Source organism: Rosa rugosa, chromosome 5, assembly GCF_958449725.1.
Source record: "Rosa rugosa chromosome 5, drRosRugo1.1, whole genome shotgun sequence".
Classification (NCBI taxonomy): Eukaryota; Viridiplantae; Streptophyta; class Magnoliopsida; order Rosales; family Rosaceae; genus Rosa; species Rosa rugosa.
The window spans coordinates 35,521,170-35,538,680 of record NC_084824.1 but is presented as its reverse complement, the minus strand read 5'-3'; the positions used below and the strand labels follow the sequence as shown (position 1 = coordinate 35,538,680).

Genomic DNA, 17,511 nt, shown 5'->3' with positions numbered 1-17,511 from the left:
AAAAATTCCAAACGTTTATCTCCCCATGATTCGGCTCCCCTTAGGGAAGCATGAGCGTAAATTGGGTTGACTTCTTTGACCAATATGACAACAACGACCGACCGAGTTAATTTTTTTACACGGTGCCTATTAATATGCGTTAAATATATAAGTAATGCCAAATCTATCAATTTTTAATTTTGATCATTTGGGTCGCACAAAATCTTTATATGCCTACTAATATTGTTTAGCATGTTTATTGATTGTAGAAAAAAGTATACATTCCAAAATGAACAAGGTGGAGGAAAGAGACTTCGGCAAATTCGACAATTGGATGTAATATGATTAGGGCAGGGAAATATGGGTGTGGTAAAAAAATTTACATGTTTTCGTCGTCGTTTCGTCCTTGATCCATGTGGTCAATTCCAAACTGTAAATACTCATCAAACTAAAATGCTCGTAACCATTGCCTCGCAATTTCTTTTCTTAATCCGTCAGCACCTACACTCTCATGGGGACGAGATGTATCAACCCATGTAAAAATTTTGGGTTATTTATCTCCCCGTGATTCGGCTCCCTTTAGTGAAGCATAAGAGTATATTGGGTTGACCCGTTTGACTAATATGAAAACGAAGGCTGACCGGATTTTTTTTTTTACACAATACCTATTAATACATGTTAAATACATGTGTAATGTCAAATCTATCGATTCTTAATTTTTATTTTGGGGATCGCTAGAAATACATGTGTGCCTACTAGTGTTGTATAACTTGTACATTGCTTACATAGTGATGCATACTTTTCAAAATTGACAAGAAGAGGAAATTGAATTTTGGCAAACCAACCGTTGGATGAGATGATTGAATTATTCTATTTTTGTTGTAAAAAAATCAACCAATTTCGTCATCGTTTTGACTTCGATCCATATGGTCAACCAATGATACATTTACAACACTATTTATTAACTACATTCCTTCAAGGGCAACCCAATCAAGACATAAGACTCTGGGGAAACCAACTACATTCCTGCAATTGTTGAGATATTTTATGCTTATTTTCAAAATATTATCCGCTTTTGACTTCGATTGTTTCAACAAAGATCCACTCGGTCAACCACAACATCTTCATTATTACTAACACTAAAACACAATTTGCCAATCCATTATTAAAACTGCAAGAACACTTTTCATGACCATTTCTCATATAGTATACAACTACTACCCATGTATAAAAACTCGAGGACTTGATTTTCGTGATTAGTTTTTTTAAACACTTATGGTTAAAACTGCAATCCACATGGCTTAAAACTTTGCTGCCCTTTCAATAAAAAAACTTTGCTGCCAACACAATTGCCACTTTGCTAGGTGGCTTCACCACTATGCCAACCAATCTTAAATAAACATTTCTTCTTCCTTTAAAAAAAAAAAAAAAAAAAAAAAAAAAACATTTCTCGTTCAATTTAGATATATCCACGAAACCAAACTCTTCTTCCACCTAGCTTCTGGTTTTCTCATTCGTCTACCGACTCTTCTTCCACCTCCAAAAACAGAGCCCAGAGAGCCCGACAATTCACATTAGTAGTGAGTTTGCATTCAGCTTCCCCATATTTTTCTAATTTGTCTTTGTGAAGTTTTAGATTTTGTTTCTTTCCACTCCACCTGACTGTGTTTTTGCGGGACACCTCCTACCTTTGATAGGTAATCACATGATGTAACAGCACTGAAGATGAATTAGTGTCAGAAGTGGAAAATTTCAATCAAAGAAGGATTGGTGTGACCCAAGATCAAGAATGATGCAAAGATATTGCTCCTCAGCTCCAATACCTTAGTCATGTTCGCACATACCCAACATTCATGTTTGGTGGATCAGATGAAAGAGATCATTTTATCCACCATAGCTACCATTGTCAGGACAAAGCAACGATCTTGATGCCATCTCTACTTCGCTACAACATACAATTCGATCTCGAAAGCTAAATTGAGTGGTGCAGGAATACCGTGAATTGATTTGACCTGGAAATAGCCTTCAATCTCCAAATACAGAATTACCAGAGGCTGTGTATCTGATCAGTTACCCAAGCAATTTAATTAGTTACCCAAAGCAACACGTTTTTATCTCCAACTCATAACGGCTTGGTTTTGACGATAGTTAAGTGAGCAATTACTACTGTACCCTTCTCATCCAAATTGTGTGGACGAGAACGACCCACGCATGCTAGCCCCATTGGGGCGCACGGTGCACAGGGGGTATTCCAGCCACACCCAATAATGAATAGCCAATCATGTAAGATTTTATTTATGAAGTCGACGGAATGAAATGTGCATGAGCTAGCAGTCAAGTTGTATCATGTTGATACGTGGTACCATAGCAATAAACTAGCAGATCAGTCATAATAGGGTATTTATAAGCATTGACATAGGTATATGTGGTCCTTGCACAAGCTGATTAAGTGTAAAGGGGTATTATGCTATTGACGAGTGGCGTTAGAGCTATGTATAGTGTTCATAAATAATATTTAGCTGTGTAGAATAGAGGCATGTGGTGTTCACAGCTCCACACATGTATCTATCTCAATAAGCGGATAAATTAAGATGGCAAAAGAAGCTTAGCAGACAAGTGTATAATGAGTGCTTATATGTGGTGCTAAGTTAGAGTGCAGCAAATTATGTATTCAATTGAAACATGACAAGTAATGTTTCAGGGTAAACTCCTTTGCAAGTGTACAATATATAATAATAGGATGCTTCTAAGCACGTATATTATAATAGATGCATTGGTCATGGTTTAAACATAAACCCATATCATGTAATCATATATGCTTGCCACCGAGATGCTAAGAGCTTGTTTGAACTTTTAATTAAGCAAGTTTTGAAAACTTATCTTTGCATGAGCTAATGGCCTAATTGTTGGTGGTTTGACTGCTGCAATTGGGTGATGGGGTCAAGAAGAAAACTGGTTGCTGCACCACTGAGAGCTGATTGGTATCCCAGATTTTGAGTGGATCGACGATCGACGAATTATGCTTGCAGGTTAAGCACGAAAGTGGAATGGCGGCAGAGCGTTAAACTGAACGCTGACGCTTGTCGCTAACGCAACGAGGGTGCTGATGATGAGTCCGGCGAGTGATGAACTGATGGTGTACTTATCAGTTTCGTGTTGTGAAGAGTAATGAGATAGTCTCTGTCAAAGCCCAAAGCATGAGTTTCTGTCACATGACGGATGGCAGATGGCGGAAGAGCTCTTCAGTTAGAGAAATGAGTCTTGGCGGGTGGCGGATGCCGGTCGTTGTGTCGACCGGATGGTGGGTGGCGGTTGTGTCGGCCGTTACATTAGGTGAACTGATCTGCTAATGACACTTGTGTCGGATGATTGACGACAACTGTGTCGGAGAAGCTACATCAAGATAGTGATCAGAAGCTCCGTCAAGAAGAGCTTGCACTGAGAGTTGACGACGACAAAAGCTACTGGTGACTTGGTGTGTCAAGATCGTATTTGACGGAAGGCTGGTGCATGTTTGCTTGGCGGTTGAATGCACCGAAGAAGAAGGTTAGGTGTGTCAAAAAAAAGGAAGTGACGGCCGTTATATTAGGTGAATTGATCCGCTAACGAGGGTCTATTGCTTGTGAGGTTGGTGTTTTGGCGGAGTCATTGCTTGGCGGATGACGGACTGTTCTTGGCGGATGATGCTTACTGCGAGGATTGCAAGGGTGGCCAGTTGGCTACTTGGCTTATGGAGCATGACGTTGACTAGAGGTGGAACTTGTCATTGACAGGCCAACAAGAGAGGATAGTTAAGTTGTCCTCATAGGTGCCCACAGTATATATGGCGGTGGTTCTTGTGTTGGCGGTGCTACAAGAAGCAAGGCTGCATCAAATTTTGAGTGTTGGAGCTCGTTAAGTTTGCTCCGTCAATGTAAATTTTTATTTTTATTTTTTTTTTGTTACCGCCAAGAATTGGGCACAAGTTGCCGCTAAGAAGTTTGATAAAAAATTGGGAACAAGTTGCCGCCAAGAAGATTGATCATAGTTGACGCTTGCACTGGGAGTTAACGATCATCTAAGATTGAGTGATGATTAAAGAAAAATGAGTGCTTAGTGAGTGATAGAGTAGATAACTCAAAGAAGAAGAGAAAAAATTCTTTGAGCTCCGTTAGTCTGGACATGGAAAGTGTTTGGCATTTTGGACTGTTCACGTAATGCATCAGTATCTACTTTTGCATTGAATGCCGTGCAAAATCTTCATCTCAACATGTACAACAACTTTCACAGCTAGCACAAAGTCTGAATCAAAGCCATTTGGCCTGATTTTACCTCGAAAGCTCAAGAATTCAGAAAAATCTCAATTTTCCGATCTGCTTCGATTCTTCCTCCACGCTGTGAATCGGTTCAAACCACTTAGAGAGGATAATCTGCATCTTCTGGGATTCAAGAAATGACAGGTGGCGCGATCTGATGTGGCCGGAGGACGGAGAAATCGCCTTTGACCGGAAACTGCAGTTGGGATCGGGTTCTCCTTGCTGCGTTGCCTAGAGGTCGAGATGGGTTGCGATCCTACCCCAGATCGACGGAGGAGGAAGAGGCGAGTCGATTGGGACCGGTGGCGCGTCCAACGGTGCCCGGACGGCGGAGATATTGCCGGAAGAAGGTGAGAGGCGATTTCTGGTTGGGAGGAGAGAGAAGAGAGCTCGGGTTTCCAATTTTGGAAACATGGGCTTTTTTGCAATTTTTCTGAAATTTTGGCCTTTTATACAAAAATGAGAATTTTTTCCGATGGTCATAACTTCTTCATACGAACTCCGATTTTCGCGTTCCGCATGTCTACGAACTTGTATCGACGCGCTCTACGATTTCCGTGAGGAAGTTTTCACAAAATCCTAACATATAAAAAATCAACCCTTGAATCGAAGCATTCCGATCGAATAATTGTCCGAAATAATTTCTATTTCTCGATTAATCATAAGAATAAGGTTTCGAAACTATAATTTGCATCAATTGGGACTTTTATTAATTTCACGCAAAATACAAGAAATTAATACGAAAATCCAGGTCATTACACAGACAATCTAGAATCAAACAAATGAACAAAACTAGAGTCGGGTTATTAAATTATATAAGTGAATTTCATAAGTTGAATATTTCAAATTTAAGTTCACTTTATAACCTAAGACTGAATTATAACTTAGAGTATCTCCAATGAGCTTTGTATTTGAGCTATTTAGTCAAAATTTTGGAGAAAAGTTAGAAACATTGCTCTAATATAACAAAAATGCCAAAAGCTCATAAACCTAAGGAATAATTTAATTAATCTATTTTAAAGCTACCATTCCTTTTTTGTTTTGCCAATTGATGATTACTTTTGTGACCAAGTAGAGCGGGTAGTAAAGAAAATTGATTAGAAGCCGCAAAACTCTGCTCTCCTCTAGGGTTAGGGTTTTTTTGCGTCTGTGAGAAACTTTCAACGCAGCATGGCCTCCGTTGATGCGATGGCAGCCAGGCTTGCCTCTTCCCTTGCCATTGCGGAAGGGAAACGACATGTGGATCTTCTTCCGTCCAAGGGACTTCGTCAGCCGGAAGTATTTTTGCTTGGAAAGCTCCTAACTGCTAGGGAGTATACGCGCCGCTCTTTTCTGGGCATGTTTAGGTCAGCGTGGAGGATCAATGGCACGATGCTTGTCGAAGAAGCTGGGGAGGATGACCGTGTCCTGATATCGTTTTCAGATCCAGTGGATCGAACTAGGATTCGGAAGGGAGGCCCTTGGGGATTCAATCGAGCCCCGATTGCTTTGGCGGAATATGATGGTGTGAGCCCAGTGATGTTAGTCCCGCTGCAAAAGACATCGTATTGGATGATGTTTATGGGGGTTCCTTCGGCCTTCCGATCCAAGCGAATCATGCGGCTCATTGGAAGCACGATTGGTGAGTTCTTGGAGTATGATAGAGTGGCTTTCCGGACTAGGGTATTGTGGATTCGGGTCGAGATAGATTATGCAAGGCCGCTGCTGCTCAAACGTAGTCTCTGGGTTGAAGATGCCGTCCAGTTCATGGTGCACTTCAAGTACGATAAGATGTTTGGACGGTGTGGAAGATGTGGGCTGGTTACGCACATCGGGTTACCCTGTTCTGGGCCTGAGTTGCTGGAGGAAGATGAGGGAGTTGTTGGTATGGTGGAGCAGCCTTCTGCTTTAGCGGTGCTGCGTGGAGAACTGGAAACAAGCGCCGCGGCAGCTAGGGTTCAACATCATGGTCCAACTTTAGTCTTTAAGGCACAAGTTCCTCGGTCTATTTCAGAAGCATTTTTGCCGCAAACCTTGGTGCATTTGGGTCGAGTTCGAAGGCAGGTACATATCAGAGATATTGGGGAATCAAGACAGGAGGTGCCACCAATTACTGGGCTGCGTCGTCCTCGTGATGGTGATGAGGTAATTATCTCTCCAAAGAAGCTTCGTCTTAGTTTGGCTATGGGAAAGAAGAATTTAGATGCAGTAACTATGGGGCTTATTGAGGCGGCTCCTAGCACTAATGATCAACCAAAGAGGAAACGTGGTCGCCCTGTAGGCAGTCTCAACAAAATGCCATATGGTACTGCAGGAAAGAATAAAACAGTCAAGAAGCTAGGATGAGGAGCAGAAGAAAACTCCAAAAAATAGCAAGAAGACCAACCTGTTGCTGAGGTTGTTAGCGGTTGAAGATGGTGCTAATTCTGACCCTAAGGGGAAGGAGTTGGCATTGTTTTAGGGTTTTTTATCAGAAGTCATTCTGGATGCAAGCCTTGTCGTGAGTAGGGTTTAATCTCTGTATGCTTTTCTAAGATGTTTCTAGCTTGTCTTTGTACCACAATTGTGTGCTGGTAAGAATAGGCTAGTTGATTGATTTTGCCTTAGAAGCAAGGTTGTCTTGCTTAGTGTAGGCTTGTTTTTAGCGAGCGTCCCTTAGATTATTAATGAGTTAGTTTTAGCTTAGATAGGTTTCTGGTTTGCTGACCAGTTTGCTTATGTAAGTTTTGTTAAACTTTGGCCTGCTTTATGACTTGATTACTAATGCAATCAACTCCTTTTAAAAAAAAATAAAAATTGATGTTTACTTTTATAAGAAATTAATTGGGTTCTTGAAGTTTTGAACATGGTTGTAAGTTGTAACAACATGTTTAATGCTTTCAAAAAAAAGCTCGATCATGAATATGGTCAAGGGATGGGTTGCAATATGCTATTTTCTTTCGACAGATTTAATAAAAAAATTAGAGATTATTTTACGAATATAAGTCGAACAAAATAAAATTGACTCCAGATGCAAACTCAAACTTTATCGAACCAATTCATAATTTCATCATTTTATAATCAATAATTCATCATTGCCAAAAACGAAAATATTAAGAAATGTATTATTACCAAAAGAAGAAAAAAAAAAAAACAAACAAAAACAAGAAATGTAGCTTAGCGTCAAATCACTCAAGAGTCGAGACAAAACGCAACCTTCAGAAAGAAATCAGAACGCACACCACAAATAGCCACAGTTGCGTTTTTTGCTCATAACAAGAGAAAGAGAACAGAGAAGATGGGTTCTGCTTCTCTGATCAATCCGTTGACATCGTCTCTCTGCGCCCCCAAGTCAGAGCTCACTACACCCAAACACCTGTGGGTGGTAGGCCCCACTTCCACGTCGCTGAGTCTGAGGTCCAGCCAGGGCAAGAGAGGAGGGTCTGTTGTGTGCAAGGCCGTGTCTGTGAAGCCGGAGACCGCAGTCGAGGGTCTCAACATTGCCGAAGATGTTACTCAGGTAAATACCATTTTCCACTTTGGGGTTGGTTGCTTTTGTTTGATTTGAATTTCACTCTAAATTTCATTAATTTAAGATGCTCAGCTATTTGTGTTTCATTTATATTGATATATTGTTGGTGGAATAATTGTTCTGGTGCTCTCAATTCTGCTCAAATTCATTTGTTTTTTGTTTTTGTTAAGTGCTCAAATTCATTTAAAACGTGAGAAGAGGTGAGTAATTATGTATCCACACTTCATTATTCTGGATTTACTATCATTTGGGTGTTCTGTATGATGCTTACGAGGTCAACTCTTTACTGTAAATACGCTTGGGGTTAGAATTTCCTGGTGCAAAGAAAACGCTAGAACAATGTGTTTGATCATTTTTCAGGTTTTTGTTTTGTTATTTTGCATTTATCAATTGACAATGAAAGTTGACTATTTAGACGCCATATATCTTGTGAGAGATTTGTTATTTTGTATTTATCAATTGACAATGAAAGTTGACTATTTAGACGCCATATATCTTGCGAGAGAGAACAATGGAGATAAGTGGTCTTTGCACTTTTGCACCAAGTAGTCTTTGCACTTTTGCACTAGTATTCTTGTTTTCAACTTTTTGGGAAATTGTACAATATAACACATATGACATACATATAATTACCACTTTTAGGACTTAATTACTCAAACGAGTGCTTACTACAGTTATCACTTTTAGGACTTAATTACTCAAATGAGAACCTACTTTACTCTGACGAGAACCTTATTTACCTGAATGAAGACTTTTTTCTAGTTATGTATATTACTCAAACGATGACCTTATTTACCTTAATGACGACTTTTTTCTAGTTACCACATGAGTCCTCAAAGTGGTAAATATTACATGAAATAGGACATGTATGAGAAATGTTAACGTACCATAGCTTTATCTCTTTTTTTTTTTATTTTTATTTTTTTTAAATATTATATAGGAACATCCTTTTGATAACAAAGATTGTTTATAACCAAAATTTGTTTTTTTTATTTGTTTATTTTCTTGATCTACTATATAGGAAATGCGTAAGTAATCTTCAAAAGAAGGATCATAAGGTTGATGCAGTAGCTCTCAATGCGCTTTTGTTTGAAAACGGATACGTGTTATTAATTAGTGTGGCTTGACAAACTATCTATATCAAGATCGATCCAGGGACTGGGACGTGTGTAATTAGTGACAGATAATGAAATAGATGGATGAGTTATGGATATTTTTTTACCAGTTTTTTGCTATTTTAATATTTATACATTGGATAAATAAATAACATATGTTTTGAAAGCATCATAGGGGTGCACTCCATGTACACTATTTTATCATAAATCTCATCGTAATTAGTTGTTAGTTGTTACTTGGTGAAAGAAATTCTTCTCTTGGACTGTATGTCAGCATTATTGACTTGTTTTGTTCGATCAAGAAATGCTTAAAATTTTGAAATTATGATTCGAAAAGAAAATGAAAAGGTTATATTTATTTATTGAAGATGAAAGTTGAGAATTCTAATTACTTAAACTTTTTGATAAGGTCTACCCCTGATATGAACAAATAATTGAATAGACTTGTTAGTTGTTTGGAACATGTTTAAATTACGATATTTTTTGTTATTTGGAAGTTCTGGAATAACCCATGGAAGTCAAAGTTTAGTATTATAGGTCTCTCTCTCTCTCTCGCTCCCTCCTTTCTATGCAAATGATACTTTGTAGAACTTTCATTGACATACACTAATATTGTGGTTAACTGGTTATACAACAACATACTGCAGATTTTGAGAAACTTAAACTGTGTATCTTTAATGTATGTAGATTTATATATAGTTTTTCTCACTTACTTTATTTTTTAATACTCATGCTTTTATACGGTACTTATTTGGTCTTTCTTTACTTTAATAAAGGAATAGAATATTTTATGGGAAGCTTAAGTTTTTTCTTCTTCTTTTCTTACAAGACATTTTACGACAAAATTTTTTTTCAATACGTATTAGTAAGCTAAAGTAGATTGTTTTCTCACCTGTTATCACCTTTTATGGTTAATCCGTGTACAACACTGGTTGCTATTGTGATGCAGCTTATTGGGAAAACACCGATGGTGTACCTGAATAATATTATAAAGGGGTCTGTTGCGAACATTGCTGCAAAGCTTGAAATTATGGAGCCATGTTGCAGTGTCAAGGACAGGTGAGGAAGCAATGACTTGCCATTCTGGGTACTGAACACTTTGAGCATCTTGTTTCTTATTTACATGGCCTGGAACATGACCAGACTGATATAACAGTATTCACGAGATTGATATGAGAATTGATATTGGACTCTACTCGCTTCTTTTTATCTTTGAATTTGCTGGGTTTCCAAAAGGTCATCTGAATAGGGTGGTTTGATATAGTTCTCAGTCATAAACAACCGTACTGAATAATATTTATCAGTTCAACAAGTGATTAGTGACACTATATTTCGTATTTTGCTTTCTGTATTTTGACATTGCTATGAGGACTATATAATTTCAATTCTTCTTATATTGAAAGCTAATATGTTATTTTCTTTCCTCAATAATAAAGAGGTAAACTTACCAAACAAAATATATGTAGAGAGAGATGTACTGCCCACAGCATATTCAATCTCCCTGTTAACGTTGCTTATATTACTCTTCAGGATAGGATACAGTATGATAACTGATGCTGAGCAAAGAGGACTTATAAAGCCTGGACAGGTAACTGATTAGAAATATAACTTCTGTAATGTGAAAAATGAATATGGTCATCAACTAGGCATAATTTCTGGGAAGTTTGCCATTTTTACATATTTCTCATTTGTTTATCACCTTAACACAATAAACTCAGTGCATGCAATATAATGGGCATGCATACTTGGTCAATTGTGTCTAAAGCTATTTAGTGGGTTTTTTTTTTTTGGTTGAGTCATATCAAATTATGACTCCTGTTGTGGAGTAGTTCTAACTTCTAAGACATAACTATACCGTACTGTCATGCTTGCCTCTCCCAGCTGCATGCTTCATGCTATATATTTTTTTACCCATATCCTAATGGCTGCATGTTTCATTACAACTTTTCTCTTGCTGAATGATTCTCATAGAAAATTGTGGAAATTCTAATGCCATGGCATTTCCCTAATAATTCTTTTAAACAACAGATTTTGGCTGTTTGAAATTAAACCTTGTCTTTTCTCAATTATTGGTTTTGCGTCATGAATGTGGTCTTGTCATTTGGAAAAATGTTGATCATGTCTTCATTGTTTTGCAGTTTTGGTTCTCGTAAAACCATTATGACTAAGAATCTCGTATTGTTGACATTTCAATGCTCTCTGACATATCTTCTTTCTCATTTTAATTTAAGAGTGTTCTGGTGGAACCCACAAGTGGAAACACGGGCATTGGTCTTGCATTTATAGCGGCCAGTAAAGGATACAAACTCATCTTGACAATGCCAGCTTCAATGAGCTTGGAAAGAAGGGTTCTTTTAAAGGCATTTGGAGCTGAACTTGTTTTGACCAACTCAGCAAAGGGGATGAAGGGAGCAGTTCAGAAAGCTGAAGAAATATTGAAAAGTACACCCAATGCATACATGCTTCAACAGTTTGACAATCCTGCTAATCCTAAGGTGTCTTGGATTCCTTCTTTCCTACTTTGTTGAACATAAAGGATTTTACTGTTAAGCCTCTTTTTTGTCTTTTCCTTCTTGACTTTTTCACTTTTTGATATGTCAAAACACTAGAAATGTCATGTTAGATGGGTAGGGTGCTGCAGTGATGGTACAATTGGGCTTATATCTTGTCCAGTAAAGATTTCTGCTATGCAGAGCTTTACATTTTATGCCACTGTACTTTTTGAAACCTTTATAGTATACTGGAAATGCCGCAACGTAAAAGCAGAATATCACAGTAGTTGCATGAGCTATATTACTTTTCCCTCTTTCTTTTTGTGGAAAAAGACACGTCTCTTGGTTCTTCTTGGATGATATATATTCACTTATTTTTTTTTTTTTGGGAATGGTTAATTTTGATCCTGTTTTTCTACTTAGAGGTAATAGATTGGATCGCTTTTTGGTGGAGGCCATAAAGCTTTGACCTTTATTGCCTTACCGTGAGGCTAGCAGTTTGGGTGTATAAATCTGTTCTGTTATGCAGATACACTGATTGTAATAACATCAGGGCTTCCGGATGTATATAAATCTGTTGCGTCCTATATGCAGGTACACTATGAGACAACTGGTCCAGAGATCTGGGAAGATACAAAAGGCAAGGTGGATATATTTGTTGGGGGAATTGGAACTGGCGGAACTATTTCTGGGGTCGGGCGGTTCCTTAAAGAGAAAAATCCTAAAATAAAGGTATTTTTATTTTTTTAATATATATATATATATATATATATATATATATATATATATATTTGTTTTCTGATTCACGATTGTCAGACCATATTAAGTTTGTTTTCTATTTAGAAGAATTGCACGGGTCTTGGTCTGGTCCGACCAATACTTGGTTTTTGGCCCAAATCCATGAAACAAGCATGCACTGTTGGAAAGTAGCTCCACCTAGATGCTTCTCTGAACAAGCCCACATGCAATTCTGGCCTTTGATTCAGCCATGTGGTGTGGCCCAGATTCACAAAGCATGAATAAGCCATGTGCACAGTTGCTGCCTTTTAATTAAGGGCCCTGATTAAATCTCTTCTAATAAGCAGCCTATATACTCTGCATAGTTTACAGAATGTTGAAATATGCAGAGAAGGGTATTCGAACTCCCTTCCTCACCAAGCTTCAACTAGTGCCTTGACGAACTGGACTACCCAGCAGTTGTGCTAATATGTTTACTTATATTATATATATTACATATTGACTCATATATCCAAATTAAAAAAAATAGATAAATAAAACCTCTAACTAGAATTTAACACTAAACCGGGTATTTAATTATTTCTATTGGAATATTTATTAAAAGGAATATGAATTGTAAGACAACTCTCTCTCTCTCTCTTTTTTTTTTGTGTGTGTGCGCCTTTTGCCCTTGCCTCTGTGGGTAAGATGAAAAACATGAAGCCAAGCTCAAGATTTTTGATAGTGGAAGGTTGTATGGAAAAACCTTGCCTTTTGCCTTTTAGGGTACAAATGCTCTTATATGCATATAAAAATGCCAACCAGCCAGGATCTGATGGACTCGCTGTGAATGTGTCAGTTTGAAGCACATCTGACATATGTATTAGCTCAAGGGAAAATTGTTTTCAAAGATTTTTCTTTTGTTGCAATTCTTCTTTGTTTTTTTTTTTTTTCCTTTCCCCTTCCTGTTCTTTATATTGCCATTTCAGCATTGGCATCTGATCTTTAAAGTAACAGATCATTGGTGTAGAGCCGACGGAAAGCAACATCCTTTCAGGTGGAAAACCTGGTAAGATAATGATTCAGCCTTCTGACAGTTCAGTTCTTCCCTTCCTTTCTACATTATTCATTTGCATTTTATCTACTTTTCACTTTTGAGAGAACAGGTCCCCACAAAATTCAAGGGATTGGAGCTGGATTTATACCTAGAAATTTGCACCAGGATGTCGTTGATGAAATTATAGAGGTTTAAGATCTTATTCCAATTCAACTATTTATTTTTTTAATTTTTATATACATTTGGTCTTTCGTTTATTTTTTAAGCAATTTTTAAAATCTCCTTGTAAAGTCATTCTGCTAAATGATTAAAATGAGAGTAATTACACAGACATTGCTATCTAGTATCTACAGTTCAATTCTTGGTTTATTTTCTATTTGATGTCAAAATGTTACTTTGGTAGTTATGCATCTAGGGGAAAATAATCACGTCAGGTCATTGTGAAGTTGGTTTGTAGTTGTGTTCTAAGTGGTTGTGTATGTGGCAGATCTCAAGTGATGAAGCTGTTGAAATGGCAAAGCAATTAGCACTTCAGGAAGGCTTGTTGGTTTGTACCTTTTTACTTTTCAGCCAAATTTATATTGAGATGTAGGCAAACTCTAAACTTCAGTCCTATTATTATCCAGAGTATACGCATCTCTCCCTTTCCTATACACGAGAACACTAGAACAACTAAACACTTCTGTGTTACATTTAGAGAAGAATAGACTGAAGCAAAAATCACTTGCTTTTCATCTGTGAAACACATATTGGTGACTATGTTGAGGCTTCATTTGCTCAGTGATAACAGTTTGTTAATCAGAGTTTTGTGGTTTTCTGTTGTATAGTAAATATCCTCCCCTTGCTCCCCTCAAGCAATCATGTTGTAATATGAAAAGTAAAGTTCCCAAGTATAACACAAGTAATCCTCCCCTTGTGCCAATGTCCTCTGGGTGAAGTTAGCATTATTTATATTATTATATTATTATTTTAGTTGTTATAGTTATTATTGCTATTATTTTTCAAAACATCAAAAGGAAAGTTCCCAAGTAAGTGAATCTATTAAATTATTGTGTTTTTGCGAGTTGTTTTCTCCTTGTCACCTTATGTTTGATCCCATCCGCTCCTGCCAAACAAACAACTAAAGGACTCTTTTTCTGTCATATGGTTGGGAAGAATTTTTGCTGATGTTTGAAGTTCAAACTCTCACTTGTGATCAACCGAACTAAAATTGCCTCAGAAATTGAATAGAACATATATAGCCTTATCTAATACTGTTACCCCTATCCCCACTTGAGCAACAACACAACACACTTCGATAATGGGAATCGTTCATCCTTTAGGACCCCTCTGCAAAAATCAGCCATAGTGGAAATCATTCGTCATCTAGAATATGCAGACAGATACTTTCTGTTGGGAAGAGCTGAAATGATGATGAGTAGGACCTAAAATATGAACGATTCTGATCATTGGACGCTTAAAAGTCTTTAGTGAGATCAACGACAGTTTTCTCATTTGTAGTTAAAAATACATTTACATTTGTAGTTAAAAGCCTATAAATGTGCATGTATTCAACAGTTCTAATCATTACCTTCATTTATAATCAGGTTGGCATTTCTTCAGGAGCAGCAGCTGCTGCTGCTCTCAAGGTTGGTAAGAGGCCTGAAAATGCAGGGAAGCTTATCACGGTATATCCTTTCTCAATTACTTCCCTTAAAAATTATTTTCCTGTATGAAACTGATGAACATATACACACTGAGGTGAGTTGCAGCATTAATTTGTGTGTGGTGGGGCGGGGTTGTAGATTTTTGCATATGAAATCACACCGGGTTGAGTTGCAGCATTATTTGGGGCAGGGGCTATGAGGGTGGGATATTAACAAATAACTGTTGTGTTAGGGTTGTTGTTGTTGTGTACTTATGAGATGGCTATGTTTGAAAGAAAAAGTGAACAGGTGATTTCGCTGCATACATATTTCCTACTTTTGATTGTTGGCTGTGACATTGATTTGTGGGACTCGTGTTGGAAGTTGGAACCATGTTTACTTGAGTTGGTTATGTTTGACTAGACCATTAAGTAGTCAAATTATGTATGGTTATGTTTTGGAACGCAGGCTCACAGATCACAGTACCAATAAGGATCATTAAGTAGTTGAAATTATGTTTGCATTTTTTGGGTTGATAGCATGACTACATGTAGATTGTCGACTATGTGGTTAGATATCATTTGTTCACCCTTGCACACAAGAACGCAGGAACATAGGATGTACTAAAACAAAATTTCAGCAATGGACTCACACATCAAACCATATCATACGGTCTTACATCCATGACAGCGCGCACCAGAAAAATTCTTCGATACACGCACACACACAGCTTCTCAAGTTTGGTTGACTGTATAGAATTCAACCCTTGAAATCAAAATTTATATTGTATACAACACCTAAAGCTGCCATTAATTCCATTAGGACTTGGAACAAAGCCAGCCTACTGTCTCACCCGATGTATTGATTCTTTGCCAAGTAATTTTTCTTTTCCTATTTTACATTACTGTACTAAAAGATCAGATTCTCTTTAGTCAGTAATTTTCTTTTAGACAAGAAAATATATGATTGATATTGAGGGATAGTTTTGAATGCAATAACTAACAATTATTAAGAAAGTATTTTGGCTACTGTTCTGAGGTGTAGAGGACTTGAAACACCAGTTATGGACATACTGAGGGTGCATCTCAACCATTTTATATCCAATATAACAGTTGATATTTAAGTGATTACTAACACTTTGGAATAGAAACACCAATCACTCTTATATTTCAGAATTGGAATCAAATCCAGACTCAGGATTCCTGAAAATTCAGAAATGAGATCACTGATTTATGTGGGTCTGTGTGGGTAAACACCTAGATGGCGGGGATGAGAATATTTTTCTCATTGCTTCCATTCCCAGTACTGCATGACATTAACTTCTTTTTCACGGGTTCCTTGTCCTTTAATTTGGTTAGGATATTCCCACATGAATTCATTCAGTTCTGCTTGTCTGATTTTACCTTTACGTCTGGTAAAAGAATAAATCAGACGTCCATGGTTTTCCGTGTGCTGGATTGATTAGAATTTCTCCGGTCCACCTTTTGGCAATGGGCTGCTTTCCTATAAACTTCCATTTCACCTTGGGAGAAGTATGATAATATCATGGACTATTCAATTGAATTACCCTGTTAAGTTCTTGATTTTTATGTTTTAGAAGCAGTATTCTTGAACCGTTTGCTGTCTGATATGAACAAAGTAATATTGCACATAGCAAATTATTCATTGTAGAATTTTGTATTTTTGACCCTTAATTTGTGTTTGGGGCTTTGTGCCATATATGCAATGCAGTTATTTTTTATTTTCTATATTGAATAAGAAGCTGCATGCAGTCGCACAATTATGTGAATACTTTATTGCATTCAATCATTGGTTTATATTTGCACTAAAAATTTAATTTGCTTGCAGGTGGTCTTTCCAAGCTTTGGGGAGCGATATCTCTCCACTGTTCTTTTCCAGTCAATTAGAGAAGAATGTGAGAAGATGCAACCCGAACCATGAACTTCACTTGTTCAAGCAATTTATTGATGATTATGCAAATTGTTTATTTTTTTTTCCAACTTTGTTTTTCCTATCACCGTCCATAGAGTTTTTGAATTTTTAGCATCTCTGAGTTTTATAGATAGGATGATGGTATAAGATTCTTTTCTGTGACTTGATATTAGTAAAAGAACTTTGTGCCTCGAATGGATACATGTGTTTTTTCACTTCTCCAGAGTTGGCTACTGATTTTTGGATCCTATTGCCTACAATATTTGACGGTTGAAATCAAATTAAAAGCCAAAATCAGAATGTGATTTTGATGTCTATTTGATTATTATACTCTACTTGGTTGATCTTGATGTCTATGTTTTGTTTCACAAATGCAATCGATGTAGCTTTGTGAGGGGGTTTTGGAATGGGTTAGAATTGACTAGGTCGTTCTTTTCTTAATCGTTTTTGTTTCATGAGATTGTCACATGTAAACTGTGAGCCAAAACTAACGAGTACTTTTATTTGGACCAAGAGCAATTGACGACTGAAAAAATGATCAGGTGTGAATAGCAAAACTAAATAACTAACCACAACCATCCATGTGTATTGGACATTACACTTTAAGCCGGAACTTATTTTCACTTTACAAACTCCAAGCGGGAGGAGACGGAAGCTCAAGGCTGATTATAAATTATGTGAATAAAGTTGCTCAATTCGCTGATATCAAGTTTTCTCATGTTCTTCCAGAAGCTAATATCAAACATTCCACCCCTCACCAGTGATTTGGGAGAACAGATTATTTTGTTCTTTTCTCCACGGCATAAATT

At 37.3% G+C, this 17,511-nt stretch overlaps 1 protein-coding gene across 1 annotated transcript; it reads left to right on the top strand.

Moving 5' to 3' along the window:
• Positions 1–7,438: 7,438 nt before the first annotated feature.
• LOC133708824 (cysteine synthase, chloroplastic/chromoplastic) lies at positions 7,439–16,917 on the top strand. Its single transcript, XM_062134357.1, has 10 exons — positions 7,439–7,752; positions 9,829–9,938; positions 10,410–10,467; positions 11,111–11,374; positions 11,966–12,103; positions 13,106–13,157; positions 13,255–13,334; positions 13,633–13,692; positions 14,732–14,812; positions 16,619–16,917. The coding sequence occupies exons 1-10, from the start codon at positions 7,531–7,533 to the stop codon at positions 16,709–16,711; spliced, it is 1,158 nt and encodes a 385-aa protein (XP_061990341.1). The 5' UTR covers positions 7,439–7,530; the 3' UTR covers positions 16,712–16,917.
• The last annotated feature ends 594 nt before the right edge of the window (positions 16,918–17,511 follow it).

What these genes read in the sequence shown, in the direction of transcription:
- LOC133708824 (XM_062134357.1), top strand. Translation starts at nt 7,531, where the DNA reads ATGGGTTCTGCTTCTCTGATCAATCCGTTGACATCGTCTCTCTGCGCC. An exon ending in GACTTATAAAGCCTGGACAG is followed by an intron (nt 10,468 to 11,110) that starts GTAACTGATTAG and finishes TTTTAATTTAAG; the next exon opens with AGTGTTCTGGTGGAACCCAC. An exon ending in ATGCAGGGAAGCTTATCACG is followed by an intron (nt 14,813 to 16,618) that starts GTATATCCTTTC and finishes ATTTGCTTGCAG; the next exon opens with GTGGTCTTTCCAAGCTTTGG.